This window comes from Argiope bruennichi, chromosome 5 (genome assembly GCF_947563725.1).
Source record: "Argiope bruennichi chromosome 5, qqArgBrue1.1, whole genome shotgun sequence".
In the NCBI taxonomy this organism is placed as follows: Eukaryota; Metazoa; Arthropoda; class Arachnida; order Araneae; family Araneidae; genus Argiope; species Argiope bruennichi.
In genome coordinates, this window is record NC_079155.1 from 102,216,196 (window position 1) to 102,234,855 (window position 18,660).

The 18,660-nt window shown below is 24.0% G+C and overlaps 1 protein-coding gene across 2 annotated transcripts in view; it reads left to right on the forward strand.

Annotated features, from left to right (window-relative positions):
* The window catches only part of LOC129968812 (anoctamin-8-like), a 39,237-nt gene extending 26,266 nt beyond the window's left edge, over positions 1-12,971 (forward strand). For both annotated transcript variants that reach the window (XM_056083079.1, XM_056083078.1), the window contains exons 9-15: positions 5,233-5,288; positions 5,933-6,007; positions 8,028-8,303; positions 8,425-8,622; positions 9,724-9,855; positions 10,952-11,062; positions 11,939-12,971. In XM_056083079.1, coding sequence (XP_055939054.1) covers positions 5,233-5,288; positions 5,933-6,007; positions 8,028-8,303; positions 8,425-8,622; positions 9,724-9,855; positions 10,952-11,062; positions 11,939-12,697 — 1,607 coding nt within the window. In that variant the 3' untranslated portion in view covers positions 12,698-12,971. The remainder of the gene's footprint in view (positions 1-5,232; positions 5,289-5,932; positions 6,008-8,027; positions 8,304-8,424; positions 8,623-9,723; positions 9,856-10,951; positions 11,063-11,938) is intronic.
* The last annotated feature ends 5,689 nt before the right edge of the window (positions 12,972-18,660 follow it).

The following is an 18,660-nucleotide window of genomic DNA, read 5'->3' on the forward strand; positions in this document are numbered from 1 at the left end:
ATTAACATATCTTATATTATTGCAGAAATTTTCTGCCATTTTTTTTCATTGTGATATACATTTCCCCAATTTTCTGTTTTCATTTTTATAAAGGAAGTTATATCGTAGAAATAGACAGCAGTGTTTAAAAAGGAATGCAAAAAAAAAAAAAAAAAATCAGAATTGCTTGATTATAACAATAAATCTTAATTGTAATTACAACAAAATTTTAAACATTTTATTTTTAATGTGTCTTGTAATGAACCTGTTCAACATGGAAAAAGAAGTTAAATCTCCAAATTTTGAAAAACCAGAATGTAATATTTATAGCAGCAATGTAAATTATTTGAGTTTCAGTTCAAAGACAAAATATATTATTGTAAAGTTTGCTTAGAATATTTTTTAAAAATAAATAAAAATTGAAATAAAAATGACAAATGATATTGTTGAAAAGATATATATATTTTTTTAAATTTTAAGATGATACAAAATTTTTTAAATACTATAATGGAAGTTTATGGAATGAAAAACACCAAAATGTTGTTTTATTTTTTATTAATAAAATTCTGATTAAAAATTTTAAAAAACATTCTGAGATGTATATTTCCATCTTCCAAATTATATATGCAGAAAATTTGGTTGTAGTAGCTCAAATTGTGTGGCCTGTAAAAAAGCAATATACATTAACATTTATAGCTAGTAGTAACATTTATAACCCACTAACATTTATAAATTGCACTGTGTTTGATATTTTGTGTTGTTTATTGCTAATTTGTGTCTTATTAAAATCTTTCCTTTTATTAACTTTTATACTTATATTTATAAATTCGTGGCTAAATTTGATATCTGTATTAAATAAGACATCTGTATTGCATCTGTCATAAGTTAAAAAAGTTTCAGTAAAATAATGCAAAAAAAAAAAAAAAAAAAAAAAAAAAAAAGGCAACATTATATTTAGATTTTGAAAGAAAGAAAAAAAAACATTTGCATGCATTTTATTCTCAAAATTGTGTTTCTTATTTACTCTTTACTAAAAGATTTTTTTTTTGTTCTAGATTTAAATTGCCCTTTGATTTATTTATAATTGTTTACTTTTTAAAAACTGATAAAAAAAGTAATATTTTAGATTCTATGCTGCTAGGTATTTTTTTTTTTAATTTGTTGGGAAAACATCTGGAATTAACTAAATGAGTTAATAATTTTTTTAAATATGAATTAATTTTTACATGTAAGCAAATCGCACTGTTAATTAGTCTGGTTTATTTTTAAGCAGTTTGTTGATTATAAAATGTAATTGATATTTGATTGATTTTTTTTATGACTGATAACAAATTCTTTAAAAGGGGAGATAATATTTTTATGAGAATTATAAGTTTTCATATATATATTTGTTCCACTTAAATATTTTAATTTGAATTGGACCATATAAGGAATTGCTTAACACATATTTATAAAAATATTTTTCATATTATTAAAAATTGCTGAGTTGCAAAATATTTTTCTCTGCTTTATGGCAGAATTCTTATTGTTAAAGTAAATGCTTTATAATTGTGATTGTTTAAACAAATTATTTTTATTAGAAAACTGGAACTAAATGTGTAAATTTCATAAACCAATAATTTGATATTTTAGAATTTATACTTTAGTATTTAACTAGTTTGAGTTATTCAAAAAAATTTGATGAAATTTAATTTTTAAATTTCTTTTGTCATCATTAATATTTATTTTATACCTTGAATAAGAATTAAGAGGGTTTTTATCTATTTTTATGGTTCATTTTGCTTCCTAATCAAATTGTCTATTGCCAAAAAAAAAAAAAAAAAAAAAATTGACTCGGAAATTTTTATTTTTAGAACTATTATAAATTTTTCATATATTGGGTTAGTGGAACAACCAGGTCATTAATTCACAAACTCAAAAATGGATTGTCTTATTTTACAGAAAACTATAGACTGGAAGAAACATTTGAAAATCATCTGATTGTCAAATTAGTTCTGGTTGGTACTTAAAAAATAAAAAAATTTCTTTCACAGTATATATATATTTTTTACTTGTTAATAGACTTAGTAATTTCTTGCATTTTTTTCACAAGTCATGCACTTCAGTTTATTTACAATTTGTTTGTGCTGCAAATGAATCAGCTTTTTATCTCTTTTGGCTGACGCAGCAACAAAATGATTTTGCATGTTATGCTTTTGTATTCTAAAAAATTAACCAGCTATTTTTTTATTTAAATTTTAATTTTAAGATATTTTCTTCTGTTTGATTCTTTATAAATTCTTTTTATCAGTCAATTAAAGATAATTGCAGTATTGATCTCGAAAATTAATTTCAGATTTTATTCTAGCTCTTATAACAGAAATATCAAAACAGGAATTCTTGTAAAAATTGGTTTCAAAATCATCTGTTTGCTTTATTTTTATTCATCTCAAATTTTTATTAATTGAAGGAAAATTTGTGATGACATATGCTAAAAAAACTATCAAAAAAAATGTTCCTTAATTCATTATTTCATAATATAGAAAATATGTATTCTTTCAAAATTGAAACAAAAATTAAATTTGTGTAAAATTTTACAGAATTTCTTGCCTTTAAGCTTAAAAAAAAATCACATTTTTTTATTTTTTTAAACTTTAAATATTGAATCTATAGTGGATTTCGAACATATTATGCATTTTGATTTATTTTTTAAAAAATTCAAGTATTTATGCTTTTTTTTTCTTTTTGAGATTCAGTTTTAAAAAATTCAGTAAAATTTCTTACATGAATTATTTTTTATTCATTGAATTATTCAAAAGAATCTATTAAAATTGCTGTCAACACTTGAATTTTCATTTTTTCAGTGTTTCTTTTAAAATAATATTAAGGTAGTTGTTTTAAAAATAAAATCTATAAAAACTTATTTAAACAGATGAAAAAGTATTTACATTTGATTTTAATTTTCAATTTATCCAGTCTTATAGAAATTTACTGATTAGGCTTTTGTGGTATATATTTGTTGACTTAATTGCAACAGGAGAACTCAAGATATTGATTAAAAAATATATATAAATATGGTAAAATAATGAGTTGTTAATCAAATTCAATAAATCTTTTAAAAATATTTTTGGGTCAAAAATTTTATGATACATTATGTAGCTTCATTAGCATTATTAGCAAACTATAACCATGCTCTATCGTGATATAGATATCTAATAAAGGTTTCCCAGAGTAGATATTTTTAAACAGTTTGGCTTTCTGCATTCATTAAAAACACCATAATTGACATGTTCTTAAAATTTTATTTGTTATCAGTTAGAATCATTTATCAAGCGTTGTTGTTTTTTCATTGATACTACAATGTCTAGATAATAAACAAAAAAATTTGCTTATAAAAAATTGCATTTAGATAACTGCTGCTGTATGCAATTATGAAAGAAATATAAACACTTTCAAAGATGTCCTTTACCCTTTTCTAATATTTTATTTGAGTTAATAAGCTTTCTTGATTATAATATATTTGCTTTAGTAAACATTTTGTATCCTTACATCTATTGATGATTGCTCACTATGTTTATTTACAAATCATGAAATTAATTTATCAAATGATTTCTTGATTGTTTTTCTTGATAATTATCTGATTATTAATTTCTCTATTATATTACTTTTATAGATTATCTTCCAATAGTTTTTTCTTGTGTTGTTTAGCCTGAAATCTGTTCTTTTCATTGTAATTAAGTGAATACTCAAGTTCATTTATTTGCTAAACTAAGGTTGCTTTTAGGCAAACATTGCAACCAAATATGCTTTTAGTTTGCGAATTTAATAATCTTTTGAAATTGCATTACATTTTTTTTTCACATTCTTTGAAAATCAGGAAAAAGCATAAATAATTGCAAGTCAATTAAACTTTTCCTATTCATAGAAATTGGGAGTGCAGTTGTCTTCTTTGAGTCAATGACATTATTGGCAAACACTTCCCAAATCATATATTTCTCATTTATTAAATAATTTTTTTAAATGAAAAATATACTAAAAAATTTCTAATTTGCTTACATTTTCAATAATTATATATTGCTGGTTATATATACATTAAAAAGCTTAATTAAATTGTAAAATTAAGTCTGCTAAAGATTATAAGGTTTTTTTGCTAAAAATTTATTCAAGGAAAAGCAACATATAATAAAAGTGCTGGTAGTTACTTCAAAAGAATACCCATGACTTTTATATTTAAAAAAAAATAAGAATATAATGAAATGTGTAATTCTAATTAGAATTTGATTCTGTTCCATTACTGTTCAATATACTTTAACTTTATGATCGATTTTATCATAGAGCATCAAGAATTATTTTTTTTACGTTACAAACTTCTGATAACAGCAGTTTTGTGAATGGTCCTTTTTTCGGATTTTCAGATATGAATGTAATCTTACATTGTTTCTAAATATCTTGATCTTGCAGTTAGTTAATATGATTTTGTATTATCAATTTCATCATGGATCATACTTTTAAAAAATAGAAAGTTTTACAGACAAAAATTAAAATGAAATGAGGTCCTAATAATGTATACAAACTTAAAATAACAATAGGCGAATATAAATTAAATTAAAATTAGAATATAGCTGATAATTTCTTTAAAGATTCTAATAGGTACTGCATCATGTCCTGAAAATAACATCACATTTTAATTTTCTAAACAATTAATCCATAATTTAAATAAATCTGGCTTTTTTTCTGTTATTTGAAATTCACTTAGAGATATCTAATTTGATAACATTTAGTTAAATTTCATTTTTTACCACTTTTATTTTCATTTCTTATCTTTAAACACCATATATTTCAAATTCACCATGTCTGGGGTTGTCAAGAATTTAAAAAACGGCATGTTATTCTGTTGCATTTGAGTGGAGCCTTATGTGCTGCTAATAGGTACTGCATCATGTCCTGAAAATAACATCACATTTTAATTTTCTAAACAATTAATCCATAATTTAAATAAATCTGGCTTTTTTTCTGTTATTTGAAATTCACTTAGAGATATCTAATTTGATAACATTTAGTTAAATTTCATTTTTTACCACTTTTATTTTCATTTCTTATCTTTAAACACCATATATTTCAAATTCACCATGTCTGGGGTTGTCAAGAATTTAAAAAACGGCATGTTATTCTGTTGCATTTGAGTGGAGCCTTATGTGCTGCTTTTTTAAGTAAGAACTTAGCTTTAATCTCTTTTTATAAGTTTCTCTTGCCTTTTTTTCTATGCTTCACCAGAGAACTATAGAGGGGAAGAACAATATGAAAATCATCTTGTAGCTAAAGAGCTGTTGGTTAGTATGGTGTTTTAATTTCTGCTTGCTGCTTATTATTGTGGCCTGATGTCTATTGCAGATGTGCATGTCAATTTGCAATTTTGACTCTGAATATGCAATTTATCACTTTATTTTTGTTTACTAACATATTTTAATGTTTGTGATGTTGTTTCTAATCATCATTTTATATTATTCTGTTGATAGTTTATGCTGAGTTGCAATTAATTTATTTAAGCTGATATATATAGATATATATATATAATATGACACATTTTAAGAAAATTTTAAAGATTAGTAGCTACAATAGTTTTAAAAATAGATTTTTTGCCTTTTTTGCTCTTTGCCCTTAAACAGAGTTTGCATTTTAAACTAACTGAAGTTACAAACAAACTTCTGTTTTATTTTTTGTCTTAATTTTTTGGTTTTGTTTTGAGAAATCATTTATTTTGATGGATTTTTTTTTGAAATTTTTTTGAATACATCTGTAGATAAAAAAGATTTTTTTATATATTTTTATATGTGTTTTCCTAGAATTAAAAAGGTTATTTCTTTCATGAAGTTGCATATTTTAGAAAAATTATCTTACTTTTAAAACAATTAATTTTGATTTTTTTTAACATCTATTCTGGTATCCAATGACTAATTGTGCTATTTTCATTCAGTTTCAGTTTGTAAATTCCTTCTTGTCACTGTTTTACATTGCTTTTTATTTGCAAGATATGGAAAAATTAAAAGAAGTAAGTAATGATTTTAAACAATTTATATATATATTTTGTTATGTTTTGCAGTGTATAAATTAACGCATTTATATTTCAGTTTTTCATCATATTCTAATTTCTGAATGTAGACAAAGTATCGTTAATGCATTTTATCATTACTAATGAAGTTCATTAGTCATTAGTGAAGTTCATTAAATGCTAAATACTGAAATTTTTTGTTTTGTCCATTAAGATATTCTTTAAATAGCTATATGATAAATATATGAAGAATTTCTGAATTATTTTAAAAAAGAACATCTATTAATTAAAAAGTAAAAGAAAGAACATTTTAATTAAATTTTGAAACATGTATTAAATAGGATTTTTTTTATTGCTAAAGTCGGTATTAAGTGTAATGATGATAAAGAATGTGATTTAAAAATGAATGTGTTCATAAAACTACTTAATGAATTCCAAAGATCAAAGGATATATAATTTCTGCTTTAATATTTATGTCAATGCAATTTTGAAGAAAATGTATTCTTTCATATCTTTAGAAGAGACCCTTGTATCATTACTTTGAATTAGAACAAAAATACTTTAGTGAAGAATGCCATTTTTCCTTTAGCATTATTAAAAAGTTCCAACATACAAGCATACAGAAATAAGATATTTATTTGAAAATGCCACAACTTTCTTGAAAATCAACATTTTCTGTAAATATCTCTTATTGTAGGGAATTATTTTGAAAAATTTAGGTTGTTTATCGATTGATTTTTATTTAAAAAATTAATTTACAGAATGGGTAAAAGTATGTTGATTCAAATGGCTTAGAAATCACACTTAATCCATTATTGAAATGCTTCTAGAATGCTGATAATATTCATTTTCTTAATCAGTGCAAAAATTTCTTGCCTTATTTAATAGAATATTATAACTTTTATGATTCTTTTTTATTATATGATATTATAATGGCTGCAATCTTATTTATAAATTGATACTTATTAATTACAGAGAGAAAAGAAAATTCATCTAAGTTTCATAAACATTGAAATTTTCTATGTGTGCAAATTGCAGTTAATTCTCTTTATAACAGTAGTTACATAGAAGTTATTATTATGAGAATTTTAAATTCAACTTTAATAATTCATAAAAATGTTCATTTTATAATAATGACAAAAATATCTAACACATTCATTTTTATTTCATGAATAAAAAAAATCATTTCTGATTTAATATTAAATATATTATTTCTATAAAAACAGATTTTAAGGTCCCATCTATAAGAAGTGATAAAAATAATTTAGACTAGTATATTTTTTTGAACATTTGCCAGTTTATTTTAAAAAGTGGATTTAAATTACTAGTGTTCCACCTTCGAGGCATCCATCAAGCAATAACAATTTGTTTATTTTTCATATATACTGTTTAAAGTCTTATTTAAATTTTCAAATGATTTGAAAGCTGAAATGTATGAGTTCTTAACATGTGGAATAAACAGTTTAATTCTTTAAAATTGCTTAATTATGTATTACTAAGATATTTTAACCTTTGACTGTCTATTTAAGAAAGAAATATGGAAAAGACAGTATTTTACATATAAAATTCACATTTAATTTCAGTAAAAATTTATTCTGAGCTCTTTTCCTCTGAGATAACCTAGCATTAAGAATATTCGTGAGATTATGCAAATGAATAAGTAGATGAATTGAATAAAAAAAATTATTTGGCTTGAACGAAAAAACAGATAAATTGGGATTAAAATCTCAAACATTGCTACATTATGTAAATAAGAATTCCGGAGTGAGGAGAACTTTCTCTTTTATCTTTTATATCATTTGAAAATGATGCTAAACTACTTTAATTTGATTATACTAAATGTTAAATTTATATTTTTTATTGTTAATTGAAATGTTTTATATAATAATTAAGATTCATCCTTAATATATGCTCAATTTAATTGTTAAAATGCATAGCTGAAAAAGATATCACTGATATGATTGGTATGATTTTAAATGTAATGCTTCATTAATATGAATTTTTCTGTTTGTTTGTTTAGCAATTAGCAGCTTTATTAATTACAAGACAAGTTGTGGGGAACATCAAAGAATCTTTCATTCCATTCTTAACTGAAACATTGAAATTAGCTCATTTGGGAGCAGATCATTCAGTTCATACGCCTTCTGGGTCTGAAAATGAACAGAAAGATTTCAGTTCTGATCAAGAAAGTGATGCTGTGTCTTCAGCTGCCTCAACACCTGTTCATGAAAATACAAAAAAGAAAAAAAATTACAATAATCTTACACAGGCTGAAGTAGAAAGTGCTATGTATAAGGTAAATAATTAGAGTAGATTATATAAATCTGTACATTGCCTTAAAACTAATAGTATTAATAAAAATTCTAAAATAAATTATATGCTTATTTCATTGACAATAATTATCTTTTTAATTTCAGTATGAAGGTACTTTTGAAGATTATCTTGAAATGTTCATACAGTTCGGTTATGTTATTTTGTTTTCATCTGCCTTTCCAATGGCTGCTATGTGTGCATTAATGAATAATGTCATTGAAATAAGAAGTGATGCTTTCAAACTTTGTATGATTTTCCAACGTCCCTTTGGTCAAAGAGCTGAAAATATTGGTACTTGGCAAGTAAGTTTTTGGACATGCATAATTAATTTTTTATTTCTTAAATTTAAATTTACAGTTAGAATTTGAGTTCACGATTAAATATTTGTACTGTATATTTCATTATATTTATTACTTTGAATTTTCAAGAAATTTATTCTTTAAAATATAGATAATATCATTTTTTCTTTAAACAAAATACTTGAAGAAAATCACTTTGAATGATAAGTTGAATTTAATGGAAGAGGGAAATAAAAAGTGTTTAGAAATTAAACAATTCCTAAATCCAGAAAATTTTCTGCTGTTTGAAATCTGTCATTGGCATATATAAAATAAATGAGCTTCAGCAGAATAGTACCACAGTATTCCTTATGGATCTAAAAACAGAAAATAGCTCCATTATTTCTTTTGCAAATTAAAATAGGGTACAATGTGAGAAATCATAATTTCCTGCTGCTTTTCTGGTGAAAATTTTATTGTGTAATAATTAAGTGATCTAAACATACTAGTTCTCCCTTGAAAGAAATTACATAAAATAAATGTCAAGAAAAGTTTTATCTAGTAAAAAAAGAAGCATTAATTAAATACCTGTGATGATTTTTACAAAATGTAACTACCAACATAAGCAGAAAATGAAATTTTTTTTTAAAAAATGAACAGAGTCTATTTAGTGTATAACCTTTCATACACTAAATAGACTGAGAGAGGAGATTGAGAGAATAGACTTGAGACTTTTCATATACTAAATGGATGAGATAATTAGTCAAGAAGTAGAATAAAGGAAATGTAAATTGTATCTTGAGGGAAGTGTTGCTTTTAATTAACTACTTATATATTCTAAAGCAAATGTACTGATCAGACACAAATGAATTAAAATATTCTTTGGATTCATTTATCCTCATTTAATCTGAATGAAATTAAAATTATTTTTATGTACAATGGATGCACATATATAATAATTCAAAATTTTCAAATTATAATATAACAAATAATATACAATATATATATATATATATATATATAAAGCATCACATGATTTTAGGTATGAGCATCATGTTAGCAAAAAGCTCCGAAAATATTCACCTATTACCTTACACATTCTTTTCATGTTTAATTGCTATTTAGGACGCAATGGAAGTAATGGGTGTGATTGCTGTTATTGTAAATTGTGCTTTGATTGGAATGTCAGGACAAGTGCAGAGAATGTTTCCTAACCTGTCTACTCAAGGCACTATTATTCTTATTATAATTTTAGAGGTAAGTGATTGTTTTAGAAAATATCAATCTTCATATTTTTTATAATAGCTTGCAACATTGAACTTATATTGAGACACTTACAAAAGTCAGCATTTTTGAATTTATCAAATACTTTTATAATTAACTTCTATAATGATACTTTTGGAAATTAAAGATTTTTCTGAACTATTGCAACTGTGATTATAAAAATGTGTGGTTTATATTATCATTACTTTTATTGTTCTTGATGGAAACTATATATAGTTTCAAATCAAAATAATGAACAGAACTCTTCATAATTAACTAATTCTATGTTTGGAAATCAAAATATGAAAGATATTTTGTGAAGTTATTTTTTTAAAAAATAAGCATTTATAGTTACTTAAAATTTTAGTAAAAGTACCACTTTCGGCCATTAAACATCAACCTTCTTATTGCATATTTGGTTATGTTGAATTTCTAAATAATATATTGACTCGTTGTTTTTAATTAATATGTTTTCTCTCTAAATTACCTTGAATGAAAAATTTGTTAACAATATATGGTTATATAAATGAATCATTGCTTTATAAAAAAAGATAAAGAAAGCAATATTATTTAAGAAACTTGAAAATGGAAAGATAACAATAGTTAATTTATATTACCCTAAAAATGTAGAAATAAATCTATGTGAATCGAGGAATTGATAATTATTGTTAAGATTATTTTTATGGAGTATTTCATATAAATAAGATGTTACAGATCACACATCATTAATCAGAATAACATATATTAGTAAATCCCCAAATGAATTGCGTATTGTCTTGATAATCCATTAGCATGACTAATCAGATTTGCTGTGATGCCTCATCTCATCTGTATTTTTTAATGTTCATAATTTATTTTAATACTTTATCTGTTGAAGATAAACATGTTCATAATTTTTTCCGATTGCTATTCACAGAAATTGATTCTCAGTCTACTATTTAAATTGTTACATTAATCTATATTTTTTTGACATTCGTCAGTATAACTAAGTTTTGTATGTGGTTATTATATAACATATCAATTAGTTATTTTGTGTTTATTTTCATACTCAATACAGCTTACACTAATTATTTTATACTTTTTGTTGTAGCACCTCATTCTCTCTATAAAATTTGGGATTGCATATGCAATTCCTGATGTTCCTCAATGGGTAGCAACAAAAATGGCTAAAGTAGAATTTCAGCGTCGGGAAGCAGTAAAGGTTGGTGGATTTTTAGTAATTGCTGTGCAGCTCTTAGTAAATCTGTGTTTTCAGAATTTCATTTCTAATTGGAAGCATTTATATTTTTCATCTGAAACAATTCTTCAAAATTTAAAAATAAGGTTGTTTTCTTTAATTATACTAAATATTTCTTTTTACTTCAATTTTGTCTTTAGTTTGAGAATTTTTTGCCTATATTTAAAAAAATTATCAGTATTAGATTTGGATATATTTTTAAAAAAGAAAGTTGTGTGTAAGACAAATGTAACATAAATTGTGTAAATATTTAAATCATTTCCTTCATTATTTTTTTCTATTTTTAATTATCATGCAATGAAGAAATTATAAAAAAATAATAAAATAATTATTCATTTTTGATACTTTAGTACAAAAATTATTTCATGTTAATAAATTGTTACTAAAAGTTGATTATTGTTTTTTTTAATATGGATATTTAAATTATTATAATTAAAGGAAATAAAAGTTTATTTCACCAATCATATTTGCCCTCCTAAATTTATATTGTCCTATGGTAAGAAAATTTTAATAGATATATTTCCATGATTATTTTGTCTTATTTTTCTTTATTAGTATTTTTTTTTTTATTTCAATGGAAATTGATCATGTATATTTAAACCCTGCTTTAAATTATAAACTAATTATTCAAAGGTTTTATAAAATTTTCAAGGTTTAATTACAGCATTCTTAGCTGTTAAAAATAGATTATTCAGAATTTTAGCACAAGCTTTGTAGTTTATATCAGATGTCTAAGTATAAAAACCCTAAAACAGAATTAACTTTCATGATTGTACCATTTTTATACTTAACTTTTGGGTACATTCTGTTTTTTTTAAAAAAACTACTTCGACTTTTCAGCATTTCCATCGAAATTCCTTATTGAAGAAAAAAAGGAAAATGGAGACAAAGAGTAACAGCTTTGACTCTTCCACACCAAGTTCTAAATATTCTAAAAAATCAACCAACAAATGCAAAGAAAAAGCCTGCCAAACTGAAACCATTCATCCTCTCCAAAGAGAGAGTTCTATTTCAGAAGAACTTGTGTTAGGTTCTTCACCATCTATTTCTGCCAACAAAAATGAAGTAACTGATAAATTAAATCCTAGCATTAAGTTGTCTCCTGTACATGGCGATCCTGCTAGCAGTCCTCTTTGTAATGCGGAACTAATAGAAAATCAAGCCAAAAATAGCCCAACTGGCGCAAGTGGGACTTGCAAAAATATTCTAGAAATTCCATGTGAAAATATTCCTGTAATCCAAAAGGACATGGATGCCATGAGTATCAATTTTGAAACTCCATACTTGTCAAATCCTAAGCGTGTACAAAGAAAGTTGAGTTTACCACAGATCAAAATTCTTAAGAAGAATTCCTCTCAGGAATCAGATTCTCCTCCTGATGTTGCACAATCTGCTGGAACAGGAAATAAAAAGTTTTTTTCCAATACTTCAAACTCTGGAAGCAGCTCTCGTTTCTTTACTACTTTGAAGAAGCGTAAACATGCACTAAAGAGAGCACTGTCATTCCAAAATTCATCAACTAGTAGTGATGATAAAGTACCTCTGGAGCAAAACAGTGGTAAAGAAAAGAAACCTAGTGATGATCTAAATTCAGTGTAAATTTTTTTTCATTGTTCAATGTTATTAGTGTGTTCATGGATTGGTGCTGTATTCCTGTATGCATTCATCATGGGCTATTTAAAATGCAATCATTATAAATGGTTTGTTCATCTTTCATTCATTCATCATTTTTTGTTGTTTGTTTTTTGAATGCTACATTTATAGAATTTCATTGTAAATCACTAATTTTGTCTACTCTCTTGATTTTAAGAGAAATTAATTTAAATATTGAGAGTGATTTATGCTGTCGCCATATTATTATTTTTAAGTAATTTTGCAGTTAATTCGTTACAAAAACTAATTAGTTGTTATATAATTAAAAATAATTAAAATTTATTAGTTTTTTATTTATATATGAAAAATTGCAAAAATTATAAATTCTTCAAATTGATATACATCTGGATAAAAAATAAATTCAGAAATCCTCTTTGTAGATAATAAGAGAAGAAGAAATGTATAATTTAGTTTTTTACATTATTGTAAAATTTTATAACTAGCTTTATTGAGCTCAATGTCTCAATTTTAATTTCATCTAACTTTATCATTGCTCAACAGTTTTACTCAATATTCTATTATATTAGTATTTACTGATAAATTATTGCATATAATTTATTAATATTATTTTATGAATTTAAAATTTTTTAAATAGAAAGTATTGATTGATTAATTGTAATGAGTTTCCTTAACTGTCTTTTAATTCCCAAATTTAATTTTTAACTATGAAACCAATCTATGTTGTTATCATTCCAACCCACCATTTTTACTACTGTTAAAATATGATGACTTTTTTAAAAAAATATTTCAATAAAAAATTTTTTTTTTAATTTTTGAGAAATTATCTTACTGTTTATGATCTTTTACAGAAATGTACGGTTGAGATTTAAATAAAAAAAATTATATACCCAGAATTTGTTAGGTCCACATTCTGACTTGAATCCAAATTTTGTTTCTGAGTAATATAAATTTAGTTTTAAATTTCATTAAAACAAAATATTAAGATGATAAGCAAAAAATTAATTTAAAAAAAATCTTTTTTATTGGTTTTTAATATTTTTATGGGCAAAGTATCATTTTATATCAATTTTTGGAACAAAATGTTTAAAACTTTATTTCAAGTTTTATTTGAAATAAAGTGTTAAAAGCTTTTGTATGAATTATTAAAATTTGTGGCTTTCAGCTTTTGCAATTTTGAAAGCAATTAAAAGCAGCAAATATATGGGCACATTATAATATTTGTTCAATGCAGTACCAGTCCTATAACTTTTTTTAAGGTTTCTGAATAAGATTCATGTACCTGGATCAGAACTGTCTATACAGTTAGTTACCTCCATATAAAATTTGGTGATTTTAAAAACGAGGTGCATTTTTCATTGAGTTTTTGTCAGTGGAGAAATGTTGTTTTGATCTTATATTTTTCTAATGATTAAAGATGTACTTTTATGAATATTTAAATTACCTTGTCATATGAAAATATCAGTGGGGAAATTTGTTTCCTTAACAAGGTTTTACATATTGTATTTACATTTTTCAGATAATTTAAATTTGAAATATATATTTGGGTAATATTACTTAACAAATTTGCATTGATTGTACTTTTTATTTGTTGACATTTGAATCAAATTTTGGAAGTAAGTTCTTCAATCTTTCAATTTTATTATTTTTGTTGAACAATCGTACTATCATGATAGAAATTAAAAATCAAAAGTGATTTAGTATCATTCTTCAATTTATTTTTTGATTAGAAAAATTAGCAATTATAAAATTTCTGGAAACGTATTCTACTCGAATTGTCTTTAAAAAAAGTTACTTCTTTAGTTTCTTTTTAATGAATGTTGACAATTATTCTCAATTTATATAAATTTAATAGCATTAATTTCTAAAAAACAAAAATGCTTTTTAACTACACCAAATAAATATACCCTTTATTTTAAGTGGATAATTCTGCATAAGCCAATTATTTTAATAGTACATTTTGAAATCTACTGAATTATCTTCTTTTCACCTGCATTATCAATCTTAATTCATTTGCATAACCCATCTTGTATATAGTATCCCAGTAAACTTTATTTTTTTAATAAAACTGAATATTAAGTTATTTGAAGTAATTTTCTTTTTAATGATTTTATTTGTGTGAGATTATAAATTCTAATTGACAATCATATTATTTATTGTATTAAATGGTTTTTTTTTTCTTTCTTTTTTTAAAAGAGGATAGTTTGCTTCTCTTATTTTTTTCTTACTTTTATTGTGATTTTGCTCAGTATTATTAAAATTACATTGCTTACATTCATTAATATTTTTAGAGTGTTTTATTTTTATAGCATGTATATTTAATGAATGTTCTGGTTTTAGAGTAAATACTGAGTTTTTATTTATTTATATAAATTGTTGTGTCATTATTCAGGGATGCATTTTCCTTTTGGAGGCAAAAGTACTTAAAAGAGTTTTATCTTTTTATTTGCATACTTAATTATATGATCTCTTATGTAATTCAATCGTCTTTTGTTATTTAAAACTTTTTTGAACCTACAGATATAATTTTTTTAATGTTGATTTGGTGTAGAATTATTGTAATCTGTACTTTGGTTTATATTTAGACTTGTTTTAATTTCATTCACTTGGAAGGTTGGAAATTACCCCATTCACCATACCATTCTTGTTAAAATTTATTTCATAATTATTGAAAAGATATATACATTTATAAGTATGTTGCTGATGTATATATTTATAATTTGTAAATTTCATGAATATTTTCATCATTTAAGCAGCTTAAGTACACTTTAAAATTTATTTAAAAAAAAACTTTTATTGTTATTTTTTATAAAATATCAAAATAATTATCTGCATTTATTTATATTAGTTATTCACACTTTAACTTTTTATATACTGTATTTTAAAAAATTAATTAATATATAGGTAACTTTGCTTTGGTAAAATTTTTCTTTCTTTAGGAGGAAGAACATAAATGCATTTTTTTACCAGTAGGCAGCTATTTGGTATTTTGTGTATAAAGTGCATAGTCTTAAATTAGTGTTGTTAGATTTTCAGAAAAAATAACTGTAAAATCTGGAATTATTCCTTTGCTTTATAGAATATATACTAGATACTATTTATTTATTTATTTTCTAACACCTGAAAGGCAGTTTAGTTTCCTTTATATTGTCATTTATGCAATAGATGCCATTCTTGCCTCTTCTATGTTATCTGTTGAGAAAGGTAACAGTGATCATGGTTAAAACAGTTTATATATTTTACTTAAGTGTTGATAAGCAAAAAAAATTTTTTTTTTTTTTTTCCCCTTTGTATTAATTTTTTTGTTTTGCATAGCTTGCTTCATGTGTTTCGCAACCCGATATTGATATATGCATTAAGGAATAAAAAGAAATCTCCCGACTCTATTCCAGTATGTACCTTAGAACTTTCACCTTTATTTATGTCTAGAAAAAGATAGTTATGTGTGTTATTCAAAGTTAGATGTATGCTTCAATGTTTATTACCGTAAAGGTAATTTAAGTATGCCTTTCAATTAAATAAGGCTATTTCAAATAACTGTAATACTGATCATCTGAACACAAGGCTTCACAAATCAACACTGTTAAAAATTATTTTCTATACAAGACTTTTCTATAGCCTTTTCTTTTACTTTTATGCTGGGATATTTTTTTAAACATTTTGAATTCAATTTTGAGAATTTTTGCTCTGTACTATTGGTTAGTAAAAGTTGTTTTTTAACAAAAGGTGATCAAATAATTTGCAGTTTGTGTAAATATTGAAAAACTGTTTTGACTTTTGTTAAATATTTTTTACAAAATCTTCAGAAGAGAAATTCTGCTTCGATTTGGAAAGAATTGAAATTATTTCATTGATTCATGTTTTAGTATGAATTATATGTATTTTGAACATTAATTTAAAAATGTTATCACTGGTTTTAACTTGCTTATATACATATACAGTCTAATTATTGTTCAAATATTACTTACTTTAGATGTTAAATGACAAAGAAAGATTTGATTGAACAAAAAGTTATGCAGAATTTAAAAAAAAAAAAAAATATTCTTACTTTCTTAAGGGGAAAATTTAATTAACTTGTAAAATTAATGACTTTTTTTTTTCATTTTATAGAGAATTTGTTCATCTGTTGGGCAACTTTATAATACCTACTTTAACTAAATTACAGCAATTCCTTCATCTTGTTTTCTATAAAAAATTTTAACATCTAAAAAATATACTATAATGTAAACATATGCTTTTAGCATGCCATATCTGGTTTATATAATGGACAGGGAAGAATGCCATGCTGAAAAGGTATTAACCTTTTGTTGTATGATTTATGCTGCATTCAATTGAGCATTATATCATGGGGATGAATCACTCCTTATGCTTTGATAACTAAAATCTATACCATATTATTCATATAATGACAATTGAAATCTGCAGTAAGAGTGTAGATATTTTTTAATTGTTCATAACAAGCTGTATCTTCTCTATTCCAATAGATACAAAGCAAGGCTTCTTATGATGCTTTCTGGCTCTTAAATTGAGTGGCTTTCTCTAATACAATAATCTTCCTATGTGTTAGCATGAAAAATCCACTTTCATTACTTGTCACTATTAATATTTAAATAAAATAACTACTTTTTTTTCATGTGATGTTTAAAATTCAAAGTGTTAATCGTTTCTGATAGCTTTATCGGAGATTTCATACGAGATATAAATTGATATAGCAAGATGTTTTCCATTAATTTAAATTGTTCCATTTTTGTGCACCGTGCACATTGTAGCTTCTCATCTATTCCCATACTAATAATATATATGGTTCTGATTGTATAGTTATCTTTAATATGCCATTACCAGTTCTATCAACAGACCTTAGTGGATCATATCGACGCTTATTCACAAATATGAAATTTACCTCTCGAAACTTATTAGATTATTGGTTGTACTAGCATTCATTATTAGCAATATAATATACTTAAATCTTTTCAGTTGAGTTCTCAGATCATTTCTATGAAATCATGAATCTTTAAATTACAATTTGATTGATATTTAACTTATTGCATCAGCAATAAAAAAAAATGTTATGAATTAATGAGTTCAAAAATACAATTAAATCAATTTAGTGCCTTTTTTTTTTTTGAGTAAATTAAACTCTTGCAATTCTTTTTGTTCAATCAAATGTCTTTCATAAAGCTGCCAGGAATTGGAGGGGGGGTGGGTGAGAGAGAAGCCCTGTTTAGAATTATGGAGGAGGCATGATTTAATATAAATATATGCTGCAGGATTTTGTTGATGTAATCAATCTGTATATCTAGTCATGAAAGCTGTGATAAAGTAGAACCTTTTTAATGAAATATAAATCTACTTTATGATTTCTTTTCATAAAATATCCATTGTTACTTATAATGTGTAGATAGTATTTTGCTATATGCAAATAATTTATTTTAAAAGAAATTGTTGTAAATATCATATATAGATTATGTAAACGTAAATCTAATACAAAGGTCTCATTCTCTAATTTTTAAATAGAGAACGAACTTTGATATAAAAATAGCAATAACTTATCAAAGAAATAGTATTGCAGAAATCTAATACTTATATAGTTGATCCTTAGTATGAGTGTTTAATATATTTCGCATCTCATTGCTTCTCATGTATTTATTTTTTCCAAACTTGTAAAGATGATGAACAGTGAATGCCAAATCTTAAACAAAAAGAAAATTGGAATATTTTGAAAATAGCATTTCAGATCTTAACTTTAATAACTATATAAATTTTTAAATTACATGCATAAGTTTTAATTTCAGTATTTCCTGAGACTTAAAAGAGAAAAAAATGTATTTTAAAAACTATGCAGTCTGTAATATATCTAATGAATTATTAAAACAATCGTCTAAGATATCAATCATTGATAAGTATACAAGAATGAAATGCTTAGAAAGTAGTGACATAATAAATCTAATTTC